Here is a 25,921-nt window from a genome sequence, read left to right as displayed (position 1 = left end):
GCCTCTGAGTGGCTTCCAAACGAGAGACAGCAGAGTAGCTTCACCTTCATATTAATTACCATGGATTACCTTACCCCTGCATTATTATGCCCCTCGGCTAAACACATGTCTGAGATGAGATACCTGCCAGGGGGTGAAAGGTTGGGAGCGAGAAAACTGGAATACAGCGTAATGATATAGGGAAAGAATTCCAATTAAAATGATTATATGTTTAGGAAATATGTATTTCCCAATAGAAAAATGGCAAATAAATATTAAAGATCGCAGCAAATGGGAAAGCATTTAAATCTATTTTTTTATTTTTCTTCCACCACCAGCGTGTTTAGGTAGCGCCTTGCCGATCCGACAGGAAAATCCTTATCGCTGTCTGCCGCCAATGGAATGATATTCCAAGAAATTTAACAAAATAAACAGAAACAGCATGCGGCATGCGGCAGAAGGATGGAATAGAGAATGGTATGGATAGACAGGTCAGAAGAAGAGTCGAAGGAGGAGTAGGAGTAGGAGTGAGTGAAGCAAAGCCAAAGCCAAAGGAGAGACAGTATATAGGTTTTGACACCTTTTCAGGTGTGAATGAGACGAAGGGCTGTCCTACTGTAACTGTTCTTCCATCTCCCTCTCGCTCAGCTGCTAGACATGCCAATAATGCTAATGAACGTAAAATGCGTAAATGAGAGAGCGGAAGAGCGGGGGAGCAATCACAGACATTAAACTGCTCCCTCCTCTCTCTCACTCTCTCTCTCTCTCTCTCTCTCTCTCGCTCTCATGTAAGCACACACTGTCACTCCATCTCCTGGGCCACTCATCAATGTTCAGAGCACGTTCTCTGAATGTTTTTGGCGACGCAGGCAAACAGGAGGAGAAGTACATGCAGAGGACGATGAAGAATAGCACGAGGAGTGGTAGGAAAAGGAGCACATGTTGATGGAGAAGCAGAATAGCCATAACCACAAAAAAGCATTGAGGGAGAGGGAGAGAGAAAGAGAAAGAGCAAATGCCAATTTTGGCAAAAACAAGTGACAAACAGGACAAAAGATGGACGGAATGGCAAAAACAAGATTACTTTGAGCCCCCACCGATTTCATCCACATCACAGAAAGGGGGAGGAGGGTGGAAAGGCCATCGCCATATTCATTCTGGAGAGTGTAGTAGTCATGTGTGTGTGTGTGTGTGTAGAAATTTTTCGGTCCAATAAGTCACACACCAACAACAAAATGAAAAGGCAGCCAGCCTGCAAACAAACAAACAAACAAACAGAGAGGGAGAGAGAAACAGCATTCGAAATTGGCAACTGCCGGATACTTTTGTTGGCCAACTACTTGACTGGTTGACGTTGGCAACGCCGGCCATCGATACCAAAGATCATCATCATCGTGACCAGAACCAGACCAAAACCAGGCCCAAACTAGAGGCAGAACCAGCCAAAGGCTAGAGATGGTAGCAGACTTCCACAGTCGCTTGAGAGCCATGAGAAAGTACTCATACTCCTTCTTTCTTATCTCTATGTAATCGCTAAAATACAGATTAATACAGATTAAGCTATGACTGATTCATCTACAACTCTGTCTGTCTCTCTTTCTCTCTCTCTCTCTCACTGTAACACAAAAGTTCTGATGCTGCAATTAAAACTCCCTCCCGATGCACAGCACTCATCTGTCATCACTAAATGGGAGAGCGGACTGGAGCCAAACGCCCATCAAAATGAGTTGGACTCGATGACCAATTTCAGATTTGCAGCCTTATTTGAACAGACAAGACCGACCACATCCACATCCCCAGACTCCACAGCAGAGCGGCAGCCTTGTCTATGCCTCAATACCAATGAAAGGCTGTGCGTCTGTGTGTCCATGCATTTTCTACCCATATTTATGCGTTCGCAATGCAGACGTTTTTAATGTCTTCTCTTTGGAAACAACAAAAACCAACAGAAAGGAGAGCTGACCGAATGAACCGTCAGTTACCCTCTCAGGTCCGTATATCTGTTGGTTTTTATATGCTATGGTAATCCAATCTTAGCGGTTCCTGGCTAAAACGCTGATCACGAAGTAATATATTTGAGAAATACTTCGTTCTCGGCATTGCCAAGCCTTGGGTCAAAACCATGATACCGTCTCGAATAACAGGGTATAGTATAACAAGAGCAGACTGGAGCCAGAGCTCCACTTCATTATCTGCGTCATCGCTTGGCAGCCTCAAATTGCATCGAGTGCAATGCCTGCGAGACTTCATTGTTGCATCTATTGATTAAGTTCTTGCCGCACTCCCCTCAGTGCTGCCACTCTCTCTCTCGCTCTCTGTTGACCAATTTTGCATAAGTTTCCTGAGAGAAACACAGAGAGAGTTAAAACCGCAAAAACCACCTAAGTGAAAAGAAAAGAAAGCAGTGGCTGATATGGGGGGGGAGGGGCAGATTCTCAAGGTGCGTAATGTGGGTGATGGAGAAACAGAATTAGAAGGAAGGAAGTGCACATCCGAAATTTATCCACAGGGGTTGAGACTTACCTGATCTACGGCATGGGTGGCGGCCACTAGAAGGCTCATCAGCAGTGCTGAGAGCATCAGGCATTTACCGTTGCAACGCAGCGAGTACGTCGCCGTCAGCGTGCTGGTCCTCTGCCTTGGCATCATTCTTCTCTCAGTGGTGTCGTGGGCGTCGGCGTCAACGTCGACGTCGCTGTCTTCAGATGATGGGAGCAGCGGCTGGAGAGATCTTCCAGTTTCTGTTTATTGATATGTGGAGGGGCGGGCGTCACTACACCGTCACACAAATATCACCACTATACACTATGAATATTACTCCGATTCACGATCTTGTTACGATCTTTAATAAACTGGTTTTACACTGCAAAATACAAACATTTTAGAAGGCGCAATTGACCAAGAGAGGCAACACTCGAGGATCGATTAGATTATCAAAAAAAAATTCCGCGAACGACACAGAGAGAGGGGAAGTGCGCGAGCGGCTAAAATCAAAGCACGAGCTGTGGGAAGAACAGTGAAGGGAAGTAAACAAAGCAAAGGGAGAGACGACCAGAAAGAGAGCGCTATAAACGTTTTCTATCTGTGCCTCTGCATGGGTGTTTGTTACAGTCGGTTGGTTGGTTTGGTGGTTGTAGTGGTGGATTTTGGCCAAAGAATTCAATTAAATTAAAGCAATTAATACACCACACTAGAAATCTTTACTATCTCCGGAAATCGAGACTCTCAGCCAACCATTCATTAGAATAAAACACTCTCTTTCTTGAGAAGCGCTCTTAACTTGATTTTTCATGGCGGCTAGCCGCCCACCACTACATCCACACTACACCATCCACAAAAGCAGACACACAGCGCACACGGGCGCGCTCTCCTCTCTCTGTCACGTCACCCCCTCTCGCTCTGGCACAGGCTAACTACAGGCACGGCGGCTTCTTTATGTGCCTCTTCCTCTTCGCGTTGTTTGGCTTTGGTTATATTTTATTATTTTATTTTTGGCTGACCGTTTTTAATTAAATATATTGCACAGAACACGCCGGGCGCATTTCCACAGATTCTCCACGTACAATTACAACGCGTTTCGGCTATAAATTGTTCAAAAAAAATTCTTTACACTCGTTGGATGGGGGGAAAAACACACACAGAGAGAATGCGCAATCACCGACCGACGACATTCAGTAATTTTTTTCGAGTCCGTTTTACGCGTTCGTTTGGTAGGCAACGGAAAGGTTTGAATGTGTGTGAATCACACATGCACACTGTACGCTGTACATGTGATCGCATGGTAAATCTACATTAGGTAGGGACAATTTGGCGAATGGCTGTAGTTCGATTTACCCAAAATTTCGGCAATGCTACAGGTATACTTATGTTCTTGTGTAATACTGTTCTTTTTAGTTCTAATGCAACCAGATTATGATTAATTAGGTTCCATAAGTGGTGCCTGATGAGAAAAACAACTCGGGCAGTACCTATATAGGTACTATACCTTGCGACTGGCCGATGAGTTCGAAAATTCGAACATGCTGTCTTATTTTCGTTGCTTGATTTCAAATACATTTTGCGTTTTTGCTGGTTTTAACAATGTTTGTGTGCAATAAAGCCGTGAAAATGGTCGATATTCCATTTCGAATGGCAGATGTGATGTAAAATTTAAATACATTTCAAGAACTACATTTCACTCCACTGGGATTTCCGCTCACGTTTTTGTAACATGTAAATTTCCACACACACCAAAATCCAATTTCATGTAAAGAGATGTAAAATGTAAAATTTCGTGAACTACCGACTTGAACTAGCAGAACAAGATTATGAGATTTACAGTATACTATATACCGCTTTGTACATTTTGACGTCTAAATTGCGTTGAAAGTATATTTACAGTATATCAATATATTAAATTAGCATTCATTTCAAACTCATTAATTTAAACCATTTCTATTTGGCGCGCGACAGTCGATAGTATCGGTAGCCGTCTGGTGGGTCAGTATAATTTCGGTATACTCAGACATTTGTGACGTAGTTCGGTATATAGTGGTATATTTTGTCCAAATCCAATAAAAGCAAGTGTTTAAAATAGGTCAGTCAAGTAGAAAATTGATTCATTAATGGCCTAAAATTATGTGGGTTGAGCTGAATGTTCGATTTAGCTGGAAATATTCGACGGAAGATAAAAAACGAGGAATATGATAAATTTTCGGTATTTTTTAGAGTGATTTTATTGGGACTTGCTCTCTTTTGTATGGGCCAGACTCATGTGCCGTGAAATCGAGCAGCATTGTCCCTCAACATTGCGCGGATTAAGCAACATTTTGCATACCCTGGGAAATGGATGTTATAGAACTGAGAAAATGTTTGTCATCTAATGCACCAATAATGGCCAAACCTAGTCAGTTTCTGTTTTAAAGGTATTTCAACGATATTTTAAAGCTTATTGTCTTCTTGCAGAGACCAAGAATAGGTATCAGGATCGAGATAACACATCGATAACAGATCGACAAAACACTCATCATGAACATGAATATGTCTAAAAAATGTCAATTTGAGAAAAGGTCTTTATTAGTTACGTTTTATCTTCATATCATTATTTATACTTCCATATAAAATTAACAAAATAGGGTATACAAAGGCCTATTCTACGGCTTACACGCAATATAGCGGCTCTTTTTTTGTTGTTGAACTATTTTGTTTAAACCTTTTTCTACAATAAATACAATAAAAGCAAGGATTAAAAACTATCCAATCTTGTAGAAAATTTATTCATCAATGGGATAAAACTATGTGGGCATTGCTGAGAGATTTAGTTAGTCAGCATTATTCAATGGAATATCAAAATTGAGCAATTTTCTTTTTCGTTTGTTTTGATTGACCTATTTCTCTACTTGTTTTTTGTTTGACTTATTTCGCTAAAACCTCTTTTTACGCAAAATGCAATAAAAGCAAGTATTAAGAATACACAAGTTAAATATAAAATTGATTTACCAATCGTATAAAATTATGTGGGCATAGATAAAGGCCCGGTTGACAACATTTAAATCCTTGTCGCTCACATTCAAAAAAGTTCGATTTGGCGCGCACCACTCGGTATATTTTTCAAATGAGACCGTATATTTCGGTGCTGTTCTGAGGTTTTCGCCGCGCTCCCATGGTATTTTTGTCAATTTCATCAATCTATTAATTTTATTTCCAATGTTATATAGAAATCCAATAAATGCAAGTATTTCGAATAGGCCAATCATGTATAGAATTGATTCATCAATCGTACAAAATTGAGTGGGCATGGCTAAATGTTCCATATAGATGGTATTATTCAACGGAACAAAGAATATGAGGAATTGGTCGTTTTTTTTAATTCGCCGCAGTTCGCCCCAGTTCGCCTTAGCAACAATGAGTCTCATTCCATACACAAATGTTGCGCATTCCATACACAAAAGTTGCGGCAACATTTCCTTGAAAACCGTATTTTAGTCAAAATAAAATACATTAAGATAATTAAAAGAAACAATCTTGTAGAAAATGCATTTATCTATGTGATAAAGCTAAGTGGGCAAATCTATATAGCTTGAAATATAGGCAATACCCGATTCGCCGCAGTTTCGCTATTGCAACAATGAGTCTCATTCCATACACAAACATGTTGCTAATTCCATGCACACATACCCTGGGGGAAATAGATGTTATAGAATTGTGAATACGTTTGTCTTCCAAGGCTCAGTAGGTATCAGGATCGCTATAAATATATACAAGATACTAATAATGTACTTGAATATGTCTAAAGAATATCAATTTGAAAAAAGGTCTTTATAAATCACGTTTCATCTTCATATAAAATTAACAAAATAGGGTGCACAAAGGCCTATACACGCATCATGTCTTCAAATACTAGCAACATTGCGAATGTTTTTTTTGTTGAACTATTTTGTTTAAACCCTGTTTTAGTCAAAATACAATAAAAGCAAGGACTAAAAATTAACCAATTGTGTAGAAAATTGATTCATCAATGAGCTAAAATTATGTGGGCATGGCTAAATGTTCTATATAGTTAGTAATATTCCACGGAAAATCAAAAACGAGGAATATGTAAAATAGAATAGTAGAAATAGTATATTTACGGTATATTTTGAAATGAGCCAGTATATTTTGGTATATTTCTGAGGGTCATACTGTAGAAACTGGTTTTCGCCGCGCTCCCATGGTATTTTTGTCAATTTCATCAATCTATTAATTTAATTTTCAATGTTATATAGAAATCCAATAAATGCAAGTATTTCGAATAGGCCAATCATGTATAGAATTGATTCATCAATCGTACAAAATTGAGTGGGCATGGCTATATGTTCTATATAGATAGTATTATTCAACGGAACAAAGAATATGAGGAATTGGTCGTTTTTTTTAAATTCGCCGCTGTTCGCCGCAGTTCGCTTTAGCAACAATGAGTCTCATTCCATACACAAATGTTGCGCATTCCATACACAAAAGTTGCGGCAACATTTACTTGAAAACCGTTTTTTGGTCAAAATAAAATACATAAAGGTAATTAAAAGAAGCAATCTTGTAGAAAATGCATTTATCTATGGGATAAAGCTAAGTGGGCAAATCTATATAGCTTGAAATATAGGCAATACCCGATTCGCCGCAGTTTCGCTATTGCAACAATGAGTCTCATTCCATACACAAACATGTTGCTAATTCCATGCACACATACCCTGGGGGAAATGGATGATATAGAATTGTGAATACGTTTGTCTTCCAAGGCTCAGTAGGTATCAGGATCGAGATAAATATATACAATATACTAATAATGTACTTGAATATGTCTAAAGAATATCAATTTAAAAAAAGGTCTTTATAAATCACGTTTCATCTTCATATAAAATTAACAAAATAGGGTGCACGAAGGCCTATACACGTATCATGTCCTCAAATACTAGCAACATTGCGACTCTTTTTTTGTTGAACTATTTTGTTTAAACCTTGTTTTAGTCAAAATACAGTAAAAGCAAGGACTAAAAACTAACCAATTGTGTAGAAAATTGATTCATCAATGGGCTAAAATTACGTGGGCACGGCTAAAAGTTCTATATAGCTAGTAATATTCCACGGAATACAAAAAACGAGAAATATGTATGATGAAACTTGAATTCGTTAGTATATTTACGGTATATTTTTTAAATGAGGCGGTATGTTTCGGTATATTTCTTAGTTATAGCTTATCGATAAGTCCGATAACATTGGGTTAAAAATTAGCCAAAAAAATAAATAAATAAATAACAAGTAAATAAGGTAATTATAGCTGTCTGAGGTGGCTGCGCAGTTGAGCCTGATAAGGGGGCTATTAAATGGGCTCCCAGCATCGTCGAAAAAATCCCGGATGAATCATAAAACTAAAATGCTTTGTTTTTTCTTTCTTTTTGCTATTGCGTTCCCACACACATCGCTCCCACTCTCTCTCTCTCTTCCCCCCTCCCACCATCAACTTTTCTACCAATCAATCATCGAATGTGAAAATTTTGATACCGTTTAAGCCTGGCTTATTACGTATCCGTCTCTCCCATGCGATCAGTGCAGCGCCATGGATCTGGTGGACATTGATCAGGTCTTGGATAACCTGGAATTACGCATTGCCGCCGACGAGCAGGAGAGCAGGAATGCAGCAGCAGCGGCAGCAGCAGCAGCAGCGGCAGCAGCAGCGGCGTCAGTGGCAGCTGCAACGGTAGACTCTACGCCCACGCGCCCACTGGGAGACGGAGCCAGTGCCTCCAATGGGGGAGGAGTAGCTGCAGGAGGATTCTCAGCAGCAGGAACTGCTTCAGCAGTAGGTGCACCGCCCACCAAAAGCTTTGTGGGCGTCTCTCAGGTGTTCAACAGCCTGGACGACTATCGCAACAATGTAAAATCCCTGGAGGTGGACAACCAGCTCCCCAGCTATGACTGGCAGGCGGAGCACTCGCGCGATGTGGATGACAGCTTCGATGACATCAACAAGTTCAGCGAGGGGCAGGAGAAACGTCCGAATGAGGCCATAGTCTCTTCCTCCGAATCGCTAACTACCTCTTCCTGCTCCACGTTCTCATCGGGACCGTCGCCAGTGAGCAACGACTCCGAGGAGATGGAGCCCAGTGCCCTGGAGATGGTGGGGGCGGCGACACAGGCAGGGGCCATGCCGCAACCGGATCAGCCCAAAGTGGTGGTCGAGGACCTGGCCGTGGGCCTCTCCTCCATTTCCATCAGCAACAGCACGACCCCTGGGACACAGCCGCTGATGCCTGGCGATGTGACGGCCTCCTCGATGCTCGGAAAGGTGCTCAACGAGTTGTCGGAGGATCTGACCAGCACAGACCAAGAGACGGAGGTCACCAATGGTCTGGAGGAGCTGCCGCGCGCAGTGAGTATCCAGGCAGATGGATCCTCACTTCAAAGACCTTCTCCTTATGCTCTAATTTATCATTTCCAGGAATCCTTTCTCTCTGAAGCCCCTGCATCTCCAAAAGAGCCAAAACCAAAGGATCAGGGGCCACGACGCCATCAGCCCGTGAAATTTTGCTCAACGATGGACGACATCTCCGACACGGAGCTAGACAGCATGCTCCAGGAGATTGATGTGGATGAAAACCAGGAGGGTCACGTGGAGGAGCAGCTGCAGCAGCAGCAGGTTGAGATCCTTGAAGAAGAGGTATCCGCATCCGTCTCGGCGTCTGTTTCGCCCGTCACCGAAGAGGAGTCTGTGCGCATCCTCTCCGACCAGGAGACCACCTCTAACGATCAACTGAATGTGGACAACTTCTCGCAGGCCTCCACCGTTGAATTTGCGGAGCTGAAGCCCCACGAGGCTCCGGCCCCGGTGACGGCCATTGGCGAGGACATTGCCTCCTTTAGCAGCACGGAGTCGGATTCGCTTTCGGGCAGAAAGCTGGACGAAGAAGGGCCAGAGAATGACGAAAAGATGGAGGAGAATGGCGAGCAGCAACAGGTCGAGGGTGCCAGTGTGGCTGCGGATGCCCTGGAGGCCCAGGAACAGCGTCCCCAGAGACCGCAGACCCTGGATCTGGGCCAACAGGTAAACGCCAATGCCGGACAGACGCCGCCAGAGCCCTCCGAGGAGGTGCCTGCAGATGGATCCCAGGAGGACCAGCAACTGTCGCAGGCGGATGCCGCCTCGGCACCAGCCGAAGACGACGAGAGCCCCATCTACGAGGCCGTGGGGTACAGCGATCCGCATGCGAATCTGGGCAAGGTGCCGCCCATCTGGGTGCCGGACAACATGGCCGGGCAGTGCATGCAGTGCCACCAGAAGTTCACGATGATCAAGCGGCGCCACCACTGCCGCGCATGCGGCAAGGTGCTCTGCTCTGTCTGCTGTTCGCAGAAGTTTCGCCTGGAGTTTGCCAACGAGCCGGAGTCGCGTGTCTGCGTCCAGTGCTTCATGATCCTCACGGAACGCGAGGCTTCTGGCGAGACATATCCGGACAACGCCTCCGCTCCGAACACGGCCCTGCCGCCCACGCCCATGCGTTCGCCCAATCCGAACAATCCCATGGAGTACTGCTCGACGATTCCGCCGCACCACCAGGTGGCCGCCAGCCCGGGCGCACCGCCGCCCAGCGTGATTGTGCCCGTGGGCGTGCTCAAGAAGACCGACGGCAGCTCCAATTCGAATTCCTCCTCCTCGGACAGCAAGAAGGGGCGCAAGCGCAAGAGCGTCATGTTCAGCGACGGCATCGCCCCAGGAAGCGAGCTGGCCAGCACCATGGAGCAGCAGTGGGGCGAGGCCAAGCAGGCACGTCGCGGCGTGCCCCGGAGCAACGGCGGCGGCCAGAAGCCACCCACTCCGGCGACGGAGGAACCAAGATCCAGTATTGAGAGCGCCACCAGTGCCACCATGGGACTGGTGGCCCAACTCTTCCGCGGCTCCATTCCACCAAGCGCGGCTGCGGCCACGCTGACGGCGGCCGAATCAAGCGGTAGGTAGTCCCTGAAGAAGCTCCAATCCAATCTGATCCTTCTTGTCTCCCCCACAGCCGGTCGTCCCACGACCCAGACCTCGCCGCGCCGCAAGGTAGAGCCTGTACGCTCCCGAAAACTACCGCCGAACGGCGATGCCCAAGGCTGCTATCTGCCCGTCGAGGAGAACGCCCTGCCGCCCATCTGTGTGGCGGGCAAGGATGCCGGCGGCTGTGATGTGGAATACAAGGAGGTGCGCAACGATGGGGATCTCCTGGAGCGGCTGCAACACGAAACGCTCAAATTTATCTTGGAGAACAACTTCTACGTTCTGGTCAAGGTCATCAACAGTGAGTGGTGCTCCTTTTTGCGCCCTGATGTCCCTTACAATCCCCACAATTCCTCTTCCTCCAGTGAGCTGCTGCATGAACCGCTGGGTGCTGAACTTCACCACCTCCGGACTGCACCACAAGGGCAGCGATGAGCTGATCATTCTACTGGAGATTAAGCCGCCCAAGCAGGGGGAACCGGCTGCAGGGGAGCCGGCTGTGCCGCGCGACGTGTTCCAGCACCTGTACGAGATCTATGTGGCGGATCATGCACGGACCAGCACCCACGAGCTGGCCTTCACCAGTCCCAGGAGCGCCCACTTTCTTGGATCGCGAGAGCACGGGGGCTTCATCTACATCCGGCCGACGTACCAGTGCCTGCAGGGCGTGATCGTACCGGAGAATCCCTACCTGGTGGGTGTGCTGATCCACCGACATGAGGTACCGTGGGCCAGGGTGCTGCCGCTGCGGCTGATCCTTCGCCTGGGCGCCCAGTACCGCTACTACCCCTGCCCGCTGATCTCGGTGCGCGGGCGCGAGTCGGTGTATGGGGAGATCGCGCAGACGATCATCAATTTCCTGGTGGACTTTCGCAACTACTCGTATTCGCTGCCCGCCATCCGGGGCCTGTACATCCACATGGAGGACCGCCAGATGACGGTGATTATTCCACGCTACCGTCAGCAGGACGTTATAAAGGCGATCAACGACGCCAGCGACCACATCCTGGCGTTTGCCGGCAACTTCTCAAAGGTGGCCGACGGGCATCTGGTGTGCATGCAGAACATCAACGACGACCGAAACGAGATGTACGCCTACTCCACGCAGGCCATCAACATCCAAGGCCAGCCCCGCAAGGTCACCGGCGCCAGCTTCTTTGTGCTGAACGAGGCACTCAAGAGCACCAGCGGCTTGTCCGGCAAGTGCAGCATCGTTGAGGATGGCCTCATGGTCCAGATAATGCCAGCCAAAATGGAGGAAGTGCGCCAGGCGCTGCGAAACCAAACGGACATCGACATTGTGTGCGGTCCCGTCGATGCCAGCGACGACCAGTGCGAGATCGTCAGCATCAAGTGGGTGGACAACAATCGCGACATCAATGTGGGGTAAGGCCACAGATAATCCTCTACCGGACTGTCCTTTAAATGGAATCTTTTTCAGTGTAAAGTCGCCCATTGATGAGATGGCCATGGAGGGCATCTCCAACATGCGGCTCCATGCCAGCTTCAACTATTCCAATGCCAATCACGTTATCCGCTTGAGTGATATCTACATTATTAAGGTGAGCTCGTTGTGGGATCATCTCTAAACGAAAGAATCATCTATATATTATTCTTGTGGCTTTAGTGCGATGATTGGTATTCCACAAATGGTGGCAACTATGTGGACATCACGCGCATTGCCGAGCAACTGGCCCGAAGCGCCTCGATGGCCCTGCTACCATTCCTCGATCTGCTTGCCGCCGCTGGCATCAACAAGGTTGGCCTCCGGGCCACGCTGGATCAGGAGAATGTATGTGAATTGATAGATATATGGCCCATTTTCAATACAGATTATAATTAATATATATTTCAAAAGGTCTGCTATGAGGCCGGTGCCCGTGGCTCGAAGCTCCCTCCGTTGTATATGAATGCCCTGGACAACCATCTGATAGCCACGCTTCATGGCGAATCGTCGGGCGTCCAGGAGCCCATCATCCTCGAGCTGGTGTTCTACATACTAAACGCCTGAATATAATCCCTCATAGTGCAATTCTTCTGTTGGAATCGAACGCGATACGGAAACCGTCTTAAGTCTATTTGTAAGTCCACGGGCTGATCCGTTCTCTAGTTGTATTGTCCGGGTGGCTCAGCTACAATAATAACTGTGTATATATATAAGTAGTTCCATCGATTGGGTTTCCGCTTTTCTACGACTTTCCCCATATTTTGGTTTGTTTCAATCTAGTTTTTCGCCTGAACTTTAAACGATTTGAGTTTTCATTGAAAGTAAAAAGAAACAAGTAAAAACTAAACCTATCTAAGAAACCTTAAATATATATATATTTCTATGTGATGTTCTTAAATAATGCTTTTCCAATTGAGTATATATAAAGATATGTGTACGCTGTATCTGTATGAATAACAAACTATATAAAAATGTTGGTTAAATGGCTGCTTCTGTTTTGGGTATGTTTCTCATTTCAAAAAGTAGATTGCGTGGGCGGAATAATGTAAATCATCTGTTAATACATTTAATCGTCGGCATAGCGAAATAATTCCAATAGAAATAGCTCAATAGGGAGGCATTTCAAATGTTTTGTAGACGAAATGTAGGTAATATTGTTTCAAAAGGGATAATTTATATAAATTAAAGTGGAGAATATTACGTCGTCGGTGCTCAGGAACTGGGAGTCGGGGGTTCGGAACAACTGAAAGAATGGTTAACCAAATGAATGGCTATTCCTGATTACTTCAACCCGAAAATCGAAGCCAGAACTGAAATTGATCCTACATTACAAGTGCAACTCGACTTGTTATGGCCTGAGAGCGGGGCTGCATAGAAACAAACAAACTCCCAAAACATTATCCACAATTTTAGGAATTTTGTAAACACTTCACTGATTTTCACTGTTTTTTGTGGATAATTACCAGAGGATTCTGCCAGACGAGAAAACCATCGAATGAGGGCACTGGCAAATGCTGTTCGTCCTTTTATAGGCCATGAAACCCATTCGACAGCACACCCATTCTCCTAAAACTGTACAGTTTTTAACAAAGTTTTTGCTAAACTGTATTTGTGGTCTCAAATAGCGTTTGGGAGTCCGATGATTTCCAATCAAATCATTTCCATTATGCACTTTTCATCATCAGGCAGCCCATGCCAAAAGCTATTTCGCTTTGCTGAAAAAATCTCATCTATTACTCGAAAAACTACAGTTGTAAAAGCCTTTGCGGTACTTTGCTGCTGTAATTTGCTGTGTTTGTCAAACTGTAGTTGCAGTCGCATTGGGGAACCACCCAAATGGCGGGTAAATGTTCAATATGTTTATGTCTCCTTCGAGCAGTTCCTTGATCCAATTATGGGTGACTTCTGGGATGGAAGTGGTGGGCACTTGTAGACGTGATATATATATAGTTGCCACTGTTTCGCCAAGCCTGGAGATTCAATTTTGTACAGTAAATAGTATGTTATGGAGCTCTATAGATCCAGAGCCAACTACCCGTTGAATAAATCTCTCGGATATCGTTGTTAAATTATTCTTTATTCAATTTTATGTGTTCCAATTGACTTTGCTGTGCGCGTGTGGGTTCCTACAAGGCCTTTATGGCGATATGCCATTGCCAGACAGCAAGCACAAAATGAGTTACAACTTGAATATAACAACCTATAAATGTATATAAAAATGATGTTTTCTTCGCTCGGATTGTACACAATTAAAGCCTAGAACGGTGACAGGGGACTGGAGCAGACGGACAGACCGAAATGGATGTATGTAGATGTACGCATGTATCTATATACAGAATGCCATGGGGGAGGGGGGGGAGTCATCAGTCGAGTTTGATTGGATTGTGTACACCTGTGTTACTCTGTTTATTAGCGGGTGTATAACTGCTTATGTGTAGATTTAGGTTTGTATATGTATAACTTAAGCACTCTTGTCCCTTCGTTGTCGCTGCACCTGTCGGATGAGAGGGTGGAGGAGCCCCCTACAGCTCGTCGTGCTTGGGCCCGGAGAACTCATCGTGCGAGATGTAGCCGTTCTTGTCCTTGTCCTCGTGCTGGAAGATCTCCTCCACCAGCTTGTCGTTCTCGGCCAGCATGTTCTTCAGCTCGGACGAGTCCTGGCCCTCCACGGCCGTCATCTGCTTCTTCAGATACTCGCTCACCTACGGAAAACAGTGAGAGGGATATAGTTCAGCGATTCCTTTCATAGTTGGAGGACAAAAGAAGAAGCTTTCTTTGGGGGTTAGTAACATTAGCGTATGGCCCGAACCCAACGGATATTTCATGAGTGTAGGAGACAGACATATCGTAATCAAAGTGCGATCCATACATATTCGATTACCTCTTCGCGACTCAGCTGCTTGTCGGCGTTCTCGTCGATCTCCTTGAACACGTTCGTGGTGGGCGGGGCATTGCCGATGTTGATCAGCTCCACGTCGAACAGGAGCGTGGCCTTGGGCGGGATCACATTGCCAGCTCCCTGATCGCCATAGCCCAGCTGTGGGGGGATCGTCAGCTTGCGCTTCTCACCTTAAATACGGGAATTCCCATTAGACTCTGTTCAGACTGGATCTCTGTAGCCGCACTTACCCACGCACATGTTGAGCAGACCCTGGTCCCATCCCTTAATCACCTGTCCGGCGCCCAATTGGAATGTGAAGGGCTGGTCCCGGTCGAAGCTGGAAAAAAAGATGCAGATTGTTAGACGCTTGTTAGCCGCAAAGTTTCGAGTGGGAAAGGGCATGTCCCCCGCCCTCGAACAGAGACAATTCATCATTTTTTCACGTCTCTTTTTCGAAGGGAAGCAACTGGGTCGCTTTACAGTCTATAAAAAATATTTATTTGATGGCTTCGCTAAGCGAGTTTACTTTAATTTGTGGAACGCATGAAGGGCTCTCTGACAGGGGGAGGGGGGCTGCTTCCTGTTCAGGTATGCATGAGAATGTCGCCGCTTGAGCTTGATGTATGATGTGGCGTGGCACAGTTGCAAGTTGAATTAGGCATCAGGCAGGGCCGTTGATGGTGATTATGATATATAGAAGTGGATAAAGCGGACTGCTGGCAGACAATCCTGTAAAATGTCACCGTTAAGATGCTGTAAAGCGAGTTTATAGGCCAGAGAAGGGGGCAGTGGAGAGGGGAGATGAGAGTCTATGAAGGATTATACTGCTCAGATCTTACCAACTCCAGCTCCTGCCTGTTTTCCCCCTTCAATTAACATTGATCAAGCATATAAAGGAAAGGCAAATCAGCTTTTCTTTGGCCCAAAAATCGCATAAATTAGTGAATAAAGCCGGAATACACACGGAATAAAGCCATTGAGCGGCGTGAGAAGAATCCGCGAAACGGAAAAGGAGCATAACATACGAGGCGGGGGCACACACCACTGGGTTGGGGTCCATAAAATGTTTCACATATTACTAGAAATTCATGGAAAATAATGCAATAAAAATTCACAGCCACAGCCACAGCCAGAGACAACGACCATCACCTGCAGGGCCCATCGGGTGGGATACTCAACGTAAAGGTGTCTTAGATGCCCATAATCCCCGAAAACAAACAGAAAAACATACATAGTCCCCACCCCACGCCCTCCTGCCCAAAGAGAGAAGTACAAATTTTGTACGCTTTTTTATTTCATCTGGAGATTTGCACTTGAGCGAAAGCCACCGACGACGACGACACTTTGGTTCCGCTCCAGAGCCCCAACCAAAGCTCCACTTAACCGCTCCGTGTATATGCGCCGGGTTTGTTTTTTTTTTGTTTTCGGGTGGCTGGATTATTCAGCGGCAATCCGCATGCCGCATGCCCCATCATCATGAGGCGGCGCGGATTCCAACTCGGAATTGAAACAACAGCGAAACATGAAACATGTAAAAATGTTTGCAAAATGCCCAAGAGATGCACATAAAATATTTAACAGACAAGGCAGAAGGGGCAGGGGCAGGAGGAGTGGCACTTGACTAGCTCTAGAAGTTTTGTGGCCCCACCTCAAGGGGGCCAGGGTGCAGGCAAAGGCGCTACATGTGGGTGACGCCTTGTTAATCATTTGCTGCCGCTTTCCCCCGCCTCCGAGTGTTGGCTCAAGTCCAATAATCTGTCTCGCATTCGCTCTCTCGGAGTGATCCCCCGGGGGGCAGGGAAAATGCTGGTCCCGGCAAAAGTTTAAAGAAACATTGCCCCCCCCCCCCCCTTCCGGAAAACTTTCTCAACAAAGAACAACGATTATAATTTGATGACGAACAACAAGAGAGTTTCCAAGGAAAAGAATTTGCCTTCCAGTTAGGAGGAGGCCCAGGCGACACATTTCAATTGCTAGATCTCCAGAGGGCCAACAGGAGATCAGATCTCTTACAATTTTGATGGCAGTTTAAGGAAAAGAATAAGATGGCCCCCAATAATAGAGGGTAGAAAACATCAGAATCCCCATACTTATATGATCTTTAAATGTCATTATCCCTCTGAATATCATTCCATAAGCAATTAAGATATTATTTGATATTCCTTATTAGTTTTCCAATTAATTAAACCTTTAATTTGTTTCCTCTTCCATATCCCAGAAATTTAATTCACAAACGTTTAACATCGTTGTAAATAAATGATTAAAATCGTTTAAATGTGTTGATTTTTTCAGTCAACGGAAACTCGTCCCCCCTTTCATCCCTGACCCTCATTCGGCTTGTCCTCTGCCACCCCCAGAGTCCTTAAATATTTATGAATCGCCTGGAAAGATAAACAAAAGGTCAACTCCAACTGCAGTTCTGGGTAGATCCCAATCCCACACTCCCTCCTCGGACTGGGACGGACGGATGGACGGATGGACGGCCCCTGCACAGGTGTTTTTAAGCTGCTGGACAAACAGGCTGCCGTTGCAGATGCCGTTGCAGATGCCGATGCCGATGCCGATGCTGGTGTTGCGTAAGGCCTGTCCAAAGTCAAACAGATATCATATGCATTTCGCAAGCGTTTTTCAGGTGTTTTCTGTGCGTTAACCGAGCGCTTTTTCCAGCCTCTCTGCCGCTTGGGGCATGGGGCATGGAGGGAAGATATTGAAGGGATTTTAGGGGTTCGTTTTTTGGTGGCGCCTTTATGGGCAGCGCATTATCATAAAGTCAAACAAGAAATGCCAACTCATTCATCCACTCCCTAAATAATTTAACAGTTTCGATTTCATTCTTTTGCCTGGCAATCCGTATCCGTATCTGTATATCTGTGTATCTGCGAGTCCCCCAACGCATCGAATAATTTAAAATGCAGCTGAATGGGCGCCCAAACATCCGTTTACCATTCGCTACCATCCTACGTGATTCCGCACCGCGGGGGTGCGTGGCGTCTGGGGGCGGGTGGCAGGTGGCGCCTCCAAAATCATACCACGTCACTGCCACAGTCCTCAGACACATTCAATCCAATCAAATTGAATCCTTTTGCCATTTCCCCACGATGCTGGAGAGCGCTCCCCAGATGACCTCGTTTTATGTGTCCGTTCGGCAGGAAAAAAAAGTTATAAAATCAAATATGCAACCGCAATTCCTTGGACTTCCTTGCCTGCCTCCCCTGTGGGGCGACAAGTTGCGATTAACGTGCAGCCAAGGACAAGGACCTCAGGAGGACTGCTCTCAGAGATCTGGGCGTCCACTCCGGTCAATGTGCGAACAATTCACACAAAAAGTTTGAACAAGTTTGTGCCGCCGCCTCGAAACACAAGTGCCGTCACGAGAGCGAGAGCGAGAGAGAGACTCTGATATTTATGCCCCCCACAGATGGTGGCACGTTCCACGAACCCTTCCTCGCCGCCAGCCCCGCCCAGAGCAGTCCCGAAAAACTGCTGTAAATTCTGGAAAATAAAAATTGCAACCGTTGAAGCTCATTAATTATTTAAACTATCTACAAATGTGCCCGACGTCTGAGTCTCGCAATGGGGGAAACCCATATATTGTGTATTCCGTGGCAGGCTGGCCATAAAAGTCTGGCCTGCCGCTGCAGCAGCAGCAGCAGCAGCAGCAGCCGATTGCTGCCACATGGTAATGAGCTTTAGATTTACTAGTGGCAACTCTGGGTCTCGCAGCCAGCCAGGGTTGTAGCGCTTCATAAATGATTTTTTCCATCTCTTCCTGCTACCAGAATTGGTGTCAAGGTGTCCGGCTTCTCTCCGGCGGCCACTCAAGCAGATCCAAAGGCCACTTGCCAGCAGCACCCTCTCCCCCCACACCCCCCCTGTTACACCTACCGCTCCATCCCCTCCTCTGGGGGACACTCAAGGTTGTCTTTGGTGTTATTGAAGGCGGCCAAGAGTAAACGGAAACTTTCACTTTGATGCATTTTCTGCTTGCTGCCTGTGTCTTGCGTTTATTTACGCACTCTGCTTTTGCCACAGCACAACACAGAGCGGTGGCGTGGCAGGGGCGTGCCTCGCTGCCTGCACTTGCCACATACAAATCATGGCAGCCAAAAAGCGACAACATCACAAGTTATGGCCCGTTGCTTCAGGTAACTGACTTCTACTCTTGTCCTCTCTATCTCTCTCTCTCTCTCTCTCACTGTATCTCTCTGTATCTCTTCCTTGCTCAGACTCTTGGCCACTTTTTAGTGACGTTGTCAACAAACTTGTTTCTACATCTTCCCATCCAGCGAAAGGAGAGCAGCAGTCTGTCTTTTTTAAAGCCTCAAAGGATTGACCTTCTGCGAAAGAGAAAACCTGATACTTTTTAAGAGGAATATTAGCTATCAAAAATTCCAAAATAATCCGCAAAACTATGGGCATGTTTTACAATCGTATTAGGTAAGAATTCTGTTAAAATTTAAGGCCTAAAATTATTGTAATTTAAATCAAATATTTCCCTTCAAATTTCTTTTTTTACTCCCTTTGCAAACTTTCACTCTGAAAACTAGCCATCAATTCGCCATTTTTATCAAATTTTGTATATAAAGATGTGATATAACTCGTAATGCCCTATAAGGGTACTACCTCGTTGACCATAATTTGGCTATAGGGGATTTTCACATTTAAATTTTTGTAATAATACAAAAACCATTGAAAAAGTGATACTTTATTGGAAACTGCGGACGGTTAGAGATCGAGTTTTTAGGTGTTTAAGGGTATATATTTTCCCTATAACTGGATTTTCGTATAGGACTATTTTCCCTATCCTTTCCCAATCGATCCCCTTAACTATTTCTGCACTTCGATATATCCAACCATTTCGTTTGGTTTCTTTTCTATTATTTTCAAAATAGTACATCCTTTTACCCCGTTTCATAGGGTATGGATATGGATCCCTTTTGGATGTCCATATTTAATTTTTAGCAAGTTTTTGCTGCTCTTTGCAAAATGTTTGGCCCCTTGAAGCTCAAGTAACAAATTAATTTCCCCAAGAAGAATGACAACGAACTGAGAGGCTGAGTGGGGCACGTTGCACATAAGAAACTTGTATGGGGCACGGCACGGCGTACACAAAACACAACACATATATCATAAAAGAGTGGAGGGAGGAGGCGGACAGAGGCAGGCAGTAGTCATGTTTCGCGTCAGGATGATTAGAATATAGCGCGCAAGGAGGCTAAATAATTTATGCGGCCAAATGAAGGTTTGCGGGTCAAAAGTGGAGCCCAACTTGTTGCAAGAGTCACCCCGAGGGGGGGGGGAGGGAGTAGAAGCAGCAGCAGGAGCACTCCACTGACAAACTGTGGCCGCACGTGACATGGCTATGGCGCTGACAGGTAGACTCCACCGATGGTACTTCCATTGCTGCTTCTTTTGGCGGAGACAATGAATATAAAAGCCGGAGACGGGCACGTGACGGGTCTCTCTCTGCTGCTCGTCCTGCTCATTATTGAATTAGTTGTAGAAACGAGAGCCTTTTTTAATTGTCCGAAAGGTAAGGCAGGTGCCTCCCCTCCTCGCACTGTCCGAGAAATGGTTTGTAATCCTTTTTATAAGCAACCAGGCACGTATGCAATTGAAGCATCTCCTGATATTATTTCTCCCGGAATGTGTGCTTAGGACAGTTCCCATTTTGATTGGCATTTCAATAGGCATTCCCCCAATCGAAGGACTTGTCAAAAGCACAAGAAAATGATTCTTTCTGGTGTATCTCTTGCCTTCGCTTAAGCCTTTCCTCAGCTCCGGCTCGTCTCCGGGTAAAAGCTTAATTAACCCCAGAAAAAGGGGGGCTGGAGCCTGCTTTCAGGCACCTAATTTCCGTTGCAATCTCATGGTTCGAAAGGAAGACAAGCTGTTTGCAGCCAGAGGCAGTGGATGAAAAAAGATTTTTGCATAGCAACAAAAGAAAACTCTTTGCGAGGGGCGGGTACGCAGCAGGGAGCCGCAGCTGTCGACATCCTTGACTGCACTTGACTGCCAAAGTGCCTTGTTATACCCTCGAGAAGGGTATTGTGATTATGTCTGGGTGTTTGCAAGGCCTCGAAGTGCTTGAAGTGCTGATATATTGTAGTTTCAAGCTGAAAGCTATACATGTTGATGAGTGTAGAGTATCCCAGTCTTCGGCTCAAACAGGCGATTCCTTCCCTCTTGTTTATTGCTTTGACTTTTCGACGGCAGGGGCAGCATTTAAGCCGCAGCAACAAGTGGCAGACGGAATCTGGCATGGGCCAGAAGATGCACTCTGATTAAGTTAGTTAGTTGGCCTGCTCCGACTCCCACTCCCACTCAGGGCGGGGGGGCAGGTCTGTGACTTTGGCACGCTAAATTTAACAGCAATTGCAAAACTTTCAACAGAGTCTCTCAGATAATTTGCCACTCAGTGTGCAACCAAAAGACAAGGTAAGCCCAAAACCAAAGGACAACTTTCGGCTCCAATGAGTGGCAGGACGAGAAGGAGCCACTCCTCTGGCTGGACATGTGACATGAAATGTTTTCGGGCTTTTAGCATATGGCCAGGCCTGGAAGGGTGGGGGACCTGGGACGATTACGAAATCATTTCCTTTATGAGAGACACAATTTTCTGGTCATAAAATGAAATCAAAATTTGATAAGCCAAAAGATAACGAGAGGACAGTAAGGTAAACAGAAAGAGAAAGGGTGGCCGGCTTATGCTAAATTTATACATGGTACATATTCGTATATGAATGTTCATATATCAGGTGTCCTAATCGCGGTTATCTCCACACAGCTGCTATCGAAGGGGCTGATGATAAACGAAGTTTTAGCGCACGCCTCCAAACGAAAAAGCACATGTACCTCTCGTATTACACTCTTTTGAGAGATTTTTCAGCTTTAATTGGTTACTCGGCTCTTTGTTGGAGGGAAACTGAGTGTAGCATGGGGCTGGGCTCATGTTTTAAATGAAGCAGACAGCACACAGGATTTATTAGTGTCGTTTAAGGGTTAAAAATGATATGAGAGAACCATACTGGAACGAGATCTCGCTTCATTCGTGGAAGTTGGTGCTGGAAAATGAAGTGTGTAGGGATCATTGAATTTAAAGTAAAACACAAAGATAGCTTGGAAATATCTTCGAGTACTTGAAGAGCTTTGAATGAATATATGCCCCGGTGTGGTAACCACCCGCTCTCACACCCCCCGTGCCACGATAGGAGCTGATTTCTTTGCTTTATGAGGGCCACGTCAACGCCGCACACCCGACGGAAGCCGAAACAAAAACAAAGCATACACAAAAACCAAAGATAATGGGTAGGGGGGTGCCTTTGGTGCGGCATGGGGCATGGGGCATGGGGCATTCAGGCATGGAAAATGCAACAGCAACAAGAACAACAATGCAACAATGAGATCGCTTATCAGTTGGCGTCTAATTTACGACAATGAGCCGCCGTGGAGACAGACGCCTATGGATGCCTATGCACCGCAGTACATGCCCCAACCCCCCACAATTTTAATCCCCATTCAGAGAGTGTGTCCGTGTTAATCTCGGATGTGTGTGTGCTATGGAGATTACGGCAGAAATCAGCTTTAAACATTGTCCAGCCCATGGCTAACCCCTGACCCTGTAGGAAGCGTTTTTAATGAGAAAGAACTCACCTCGAATCGAACTTCTTGCCATCGGCCTGCAGGGTGCCAGTGTAGTGCATCGTGAGGGAGTCTCCGCTCTTGGACTTCTGCTCGCACACCTCCGGGGTGCTGACCACCTCCACCTTGAGGTCCTCGGCGCGGACGAGGCTGCTGCTGGCCAGCAGAAGGCACGACAAAACGAGAGCGGACTTCAACATGGCTGCAAAGTAAACAGAGAGATAGGAGAAAGCTCGATTAACCAAAAATACGGCCTTGATTGGAGCAAGTGGAAGGTAGAGGAGGGAACAGAAGGGACCCTGTTCCTCCAGTGTTTTTTGACACTGCAATACACAGTTGAGAATAAATAATTCCTGAGTAGATAAACCTCTTGAATGCCCGATTAACCTTGTAGATAGAGTGGATAGAGCAGATAGATGATGGTTGTAGCCAAGTCTCACATTGAGTTAAGGAAAGCCTATTAAAAGCTTGGGTATACTTGAATAAAACCCCATTGAAACCCCTTACATCCTGTATATACTGTTCGTAGCACACTTCCTTCCTCTGACCACCAGATCAGCCCTGAAGTAATGAGCACCATCTTTTACAAGTCCAGATCCGTCAACACTATTATCTTTTGCCTTTAGCTCTTCATCACCATCACCTTCCACTGATATTTAATGATGAATGTTGCGTAAACGCGATAAATGTGGGATTTAAACCAATTACCCAAAGAGGTGCAATGGTTTTGCTCAACAGTGTAAAGATGAAATCGAAATGAAGAGTGTAAGAGGAGTAAGAGGTGTAAGAGGTGCAAGAGAGGACGGAGGCGATTGTGAATGGGATGTGAAGAGCAGAAATTAGTCATTATGCAAATGTGCAATTCATTTTTTTTTGCTTGTGGCGAGGGGAAGAGCCGACTCTGCCAGCTTCGGCCATCTGCCGGACTGGCCGACCCCGACCGTAGGATGGGGGGGATTATGCAAGCCGAAGCCGAAAGTTATTGCGCGTATTATTGCGGACATGGCGTATGCGTAATGTCCGCACAGGGTGACCACAGCAATTGGGAATTTCAGAGAGCTAGTAGCCGCACACGTATGTAGGTGTTCCGTTCGCAAATGAAAGTTGCGGCATGAAAGCGCGTAGGTCGAACGGTCGAATGGTCGAATGGTCGGTCGAAAGCCCTGGCAGATGAGACAATGCTAAAAATGATTTGCAATAAATTCATTTCTCAACAAAAAAAGAGTAGACAGGCAGGCAGCGGGGAAACTTTCACTGGATAGAAAGGCAATGGAGTCGTCAGATCGAGAGTGCCTTCAATTACGTGATATCGACATTAGCATCTTTTGGGCTATGTAGCGGAAAAATGTAAGGGGAGGCATTCCCGGAGATTGCTCTTCCCCTCTCGCTGAGTGGCTGGAGGCCTGACCTTTATATCAAAACTGCTTTTTCTGCCCGTGACTCTTTTAAAAGCCAAATAAAATAAAATCCCCCAACTGTCGCCACATCTCTCCCTCTCTCTCCAACGATCTTTATGTTTGGTTTCATCCTCACACAGGTCTCCCACTCAGAGGAGATCTTGCGGCCGCTCGTGCACCGCCATACCCTCGCTATAAAATATCTTGCTCCGTCTCTTTTTCTTTCTTTCTGTGTGTGTGTGTGTGTGTGCTGGTACCCAAAAAACCTGTTGGGGGCGGACTGTTGCTTCTTCTTTTCTTTTTTCTGTTTATGTCTGATATTTGTCTGCTCTTTTTGTTGGTATTTCTTGATGTTGTTGTTGTTGGTGGTGGTGGTGTATGACAGTTCAGTGAACCACTGCAGTGTACCGTTGGCTCCAAATCTGGGACTCAATTGGCAGCCTACCGCTAAATGAATCGAATATGGAATGGATTGCGGCTGAAACACTGCGGGAAAACTTTGACCAAGATCTGACCACGTCATGACTTTTCCACTTCCCTTCCCAAACGCTAATTGTTCATATACGATCTCAAGATCGGGGACAACAAATAAACCGATCGTGACTGAGCTACGAAGTAAACGGAAATACCGCCCGGCAACATCTTTTCCTTTATGATTCGAGCGATAAGCTCTCGCTTTCCTCTCTCGCACGATCACTGCTCTGCTCTCTCTGTCTCTCTTCTCTCTTTCACGACGGCTCGTACGCGTGTGGTCGTGGTCTGAATATGAATGAAAGAGACGACTGCAGGCAAAGTACACGCTTTCTTTTCATGTCGCCACTGAATGGACAAATTTCACTACAAATTTACGCTAGCCAAGCACACAGATTGGATGATATACCTTTTGGGTGTTTTCTACAGATAGATATCACTGGGATACTTGGATATCGGAGGAGAGGGCGCGGCTGAGGATGATCGAGTGGAGACACAGGCACAGAAACACGAGGGCAACAGTGGCGGCGGAGGAAGAGAACTGGTGCGTTCGACTCTCGAGAGGCAACTGCTGGAAATGTGGTCGGTCGCGGCGGTTTACTATAACGGAGAGTTAGTGCTAGCGATCAGCGGATTCACTAAAATATCATGCTGCTCAGGTTACACCAACAAAAAGGTGAGGTCATGCTCCAGGTAGCAAAAGTTGTGCGCTCTCTCCCATGGCGAGAGTCTGCTCGCCAGACCCTCTTGTTGGTGTACCCTGCTGGCACTCTCTCTCTCTCTTCCCATGTTCACACAGTTTGAGCGACAGCACTTGTCCACGTAATCAAATTACTCGCGCAGCCCAGGAGCGGTTCACGCTGATAAAGTGGCAGAGGGTCTGAGCCGTTCAGTTCCGTTCCACTTTCTGGTGATTATTATCACTTGCCACAAGAATTATATGACTTTTGAATGTGTAGTTTTTTTCAACTTTAGTTGTAGTTTATGTTAATAGTTGTTGTTGTACATTGTAGTTTATATCGTCACAGTTGTCAAGTTATTCGTCAAAAATTTATAACTCCTAAAGTAGTTTTCAGGGTTTTTAATACCAATAGTTACCAATAGTTGAGAAACTTCAGTGTTTGTTCAATGGAATATATTTAAATAATATTATTCATTGTTTTATCAATGGCATTTTACGATTGTTTAATTCTTAAAGATTAATTAGCAACACTTACAGGCAAAATGATAAGACTAATTTGAATTATCCAAACTATTAGCCAGAAACTAAATTTAATATTCTATATTTTTGTAGTTTAGCTTCAAAAAAGTTAACCAAAAAATAGAAGATTTCGAAAATCAACAGAATCTGGAGAGCACACAACCTGCTCGCGAAAGTTTTCAAATGTTGACTGATGGATGCTACGGAAAAAAACAAAGGGCTTACAGTTATAAACATGTTGCATGCAACACTCGTGCTTTAGCAGTTGCTAAACATAAGGATATGCTCCTCCTCCCTTGAAGGAAAGCGCAGGCGCCCTTCTTTCGGGGTGGAGCTACACTTAAATGGTATTTCCTAGGCTTACGAGGTATTGCAGTAGTAGTAGAAAAGATTTCCTACAAGTAGAATACGTTTC

At 45.6% G+C, this 25,921-nt stretch overlaps 3 protein-coding genes across 7 annotated transcripts in view; 1 reads left to right on the top strand and 2 right to left on the bottom strand.

The window, feature by feature from the left end:
* Nucleotides 1–3,704, bottom strand: part of LOC108158772 (syndecan) — a 96,953-nt gene extending 93,249 nt beyond the window's left edge. The window contains exons 1-2 of one of the 3 annotated variants that reach the window (XM_033391326.1): nucleotides 3,619–3,704; nucleotides 2,503–2,842 (exon numbers count right to left, since the gene is read on the bottom strand). In XM_033391326.1, the coding sequence (XP_033247217.1) occupies nucleotides 2,503–2,628 (126 nt within the window). In that variant the 5' untranslated portion in view covers nucleotides 2,629–2,842; nucleotides 3,619–3,704. Of the gene's footprint in view, nucleotides 1–2,502; nucleotides 2,843–3,479 lie in introns of all 3 variants that reach the window. The other 2 variants (XM_017291403.2, XM_033391325.1) reach the window with 2 other exon arrangements.
* A 3,983-nt stretch (nucleotides 3,705–7,687) lies between these two features.
* Nucleotides 7,688–12,898, top strand: LOC117188270 (zinc finger FYVE domain-containing protein 9-like). 2 transcript variants are annotated; one of them, XM_033391825.1, is made up of 8 exons: nucleotides 7,688–7,761; nucleotides 8,004–8,863; nucleotides 8,933–10,439; nucleotides 10,497–10,769; nucleotides 10,834–11,854; nucleotides 11,910–12,030; nucleotides 12,096–12,260; nucleotides 12,327–12,898. In XM_033391825.1, exons 2-8 carry the CDS (start codon nucleotides 8,051–8,053, stop codon nucleotides 12,477–12,479), a joined length of 4,053 nt encoding a protein of 1,350 aa, XP_033247716.1. In that variant the 5' UTR covers nucleotides 7,688–7,761; nucleotides 8,004–8,050; the 3' UTR covers nucleotides 12,480–12,898. The 2 variants fall into 2 exon arrangements, with proteins under 2 accessions (XP_033247716.1, XP_033247715.1); XM_033391824.1 differs by having other exon boundaries at nucleotides 8,004–10,439.
* A 1,394-nt stretch (nucleotides 12,899–14,292) lies between these two features.
* Nucleotides 14,293–24,897, bottom strand: LOC108159747 (FK506-binding protein 2). 2 transcript variants are annotated; one of them, XM_017293286.2, is made up of 5 exons: nucleotides 24,715–24,897; nucleotides 22,450–22,639; nucleotides 15,045–15,133; nucleotides 14,785–14,984; nucleotides 14,293–14,617 (listed from the first exon to the last, which is right to left on the bottom strand). In XM_017293286.2, exons 2-5 carry the CDS (start codon nucleotides 22,635–22,637, stop codon nucleotides 14,438–14,440), a joined length of 657 nt encoding a protein of 218 aa, XP_017148775.1. In that variant the 5' UTR covers nucleotides 22,638–22,639; nucleotides 24,715–24,897; the 3' UTR covers nucleotides 14,293–14,437. The 2 variants fall into 2 exon arrangements, with proteins under 2 accessions (XP_017148775.1, XP_017148776.1); XM_017293287.2 differs by having other exon boundaries at nucleotides 14,797–14,984; nucleotides 24,715–24,895.
* Between the last annotated feature and the right edge of the window lie 1,024 nt (nucleotides 24,898–25,921).

The sequence above is a fragment of the Drosophila miranda genome, chromosome 3, assembly GCF_003369915.1.
Source record: "Drosophila miranda strain MSH22 chromosome 3, D.miranda_PacBio2.1, whole genome shotgun sequence".
NCBI lineage: Eukaryota > Metazoa > Arthropoda > Insecta > Diptera > Drosophilidae > Drosophila > Drosophila miranda.
The sequence above is the reverse complement of the archived record's forward strand: the minus strand, read 5'-3'. Positions and strand labels throughout refer to the sequence as shown.

Excerpts from the sequence above, each read along its gene's own strand:
- LOC117188270 (XM_033391824.1), top strand. The coding sequence starts at position 8,051 with ATGGATCTGGTGGACATTGATCAGGTCTTGGATAACCTGGAATTACGC. Across the intron at positions 10,440-10,496 it reads GACGGCGGCCGAATCAAGCG|CCGGTCGTCCCACGACCCAG; the intron begins GTAGGTAGTCCC and ends TCTCCCCCACAG. Across the intron at positions 11,855-11,909 it reads AATCGCGACATCAATGTGGG|TGTAAAGTCGCCCATTGATG; the intron begins GTAAGGCCACAG and ends AATCTTTTTCAG.
- LOC108159747 (XM_017293286.2), bottom strand. The coding sequence starts at position 22,637 with ATGTTGAAGTCCGCTCTCGTTTTGTCGTGCCTTCTGCTGGCCAGCAGC. Across the intron at positions 15,134-22,449 it reads GGCAAGAAGTTCGATTCGAG|CTTCGACCGGGACCAGCCCT; the intron begins GTGAGTTCTTTC and ends CTTTTTTTCCAG. Across the intron at positions 14,618-14,784 it reads GCGAAGAGGTAATCGAATAT|GTGAGCGAGTATCTGAAGAA; the intron begins GTATGGATCGCA and ends TGTTTTCCGTAG.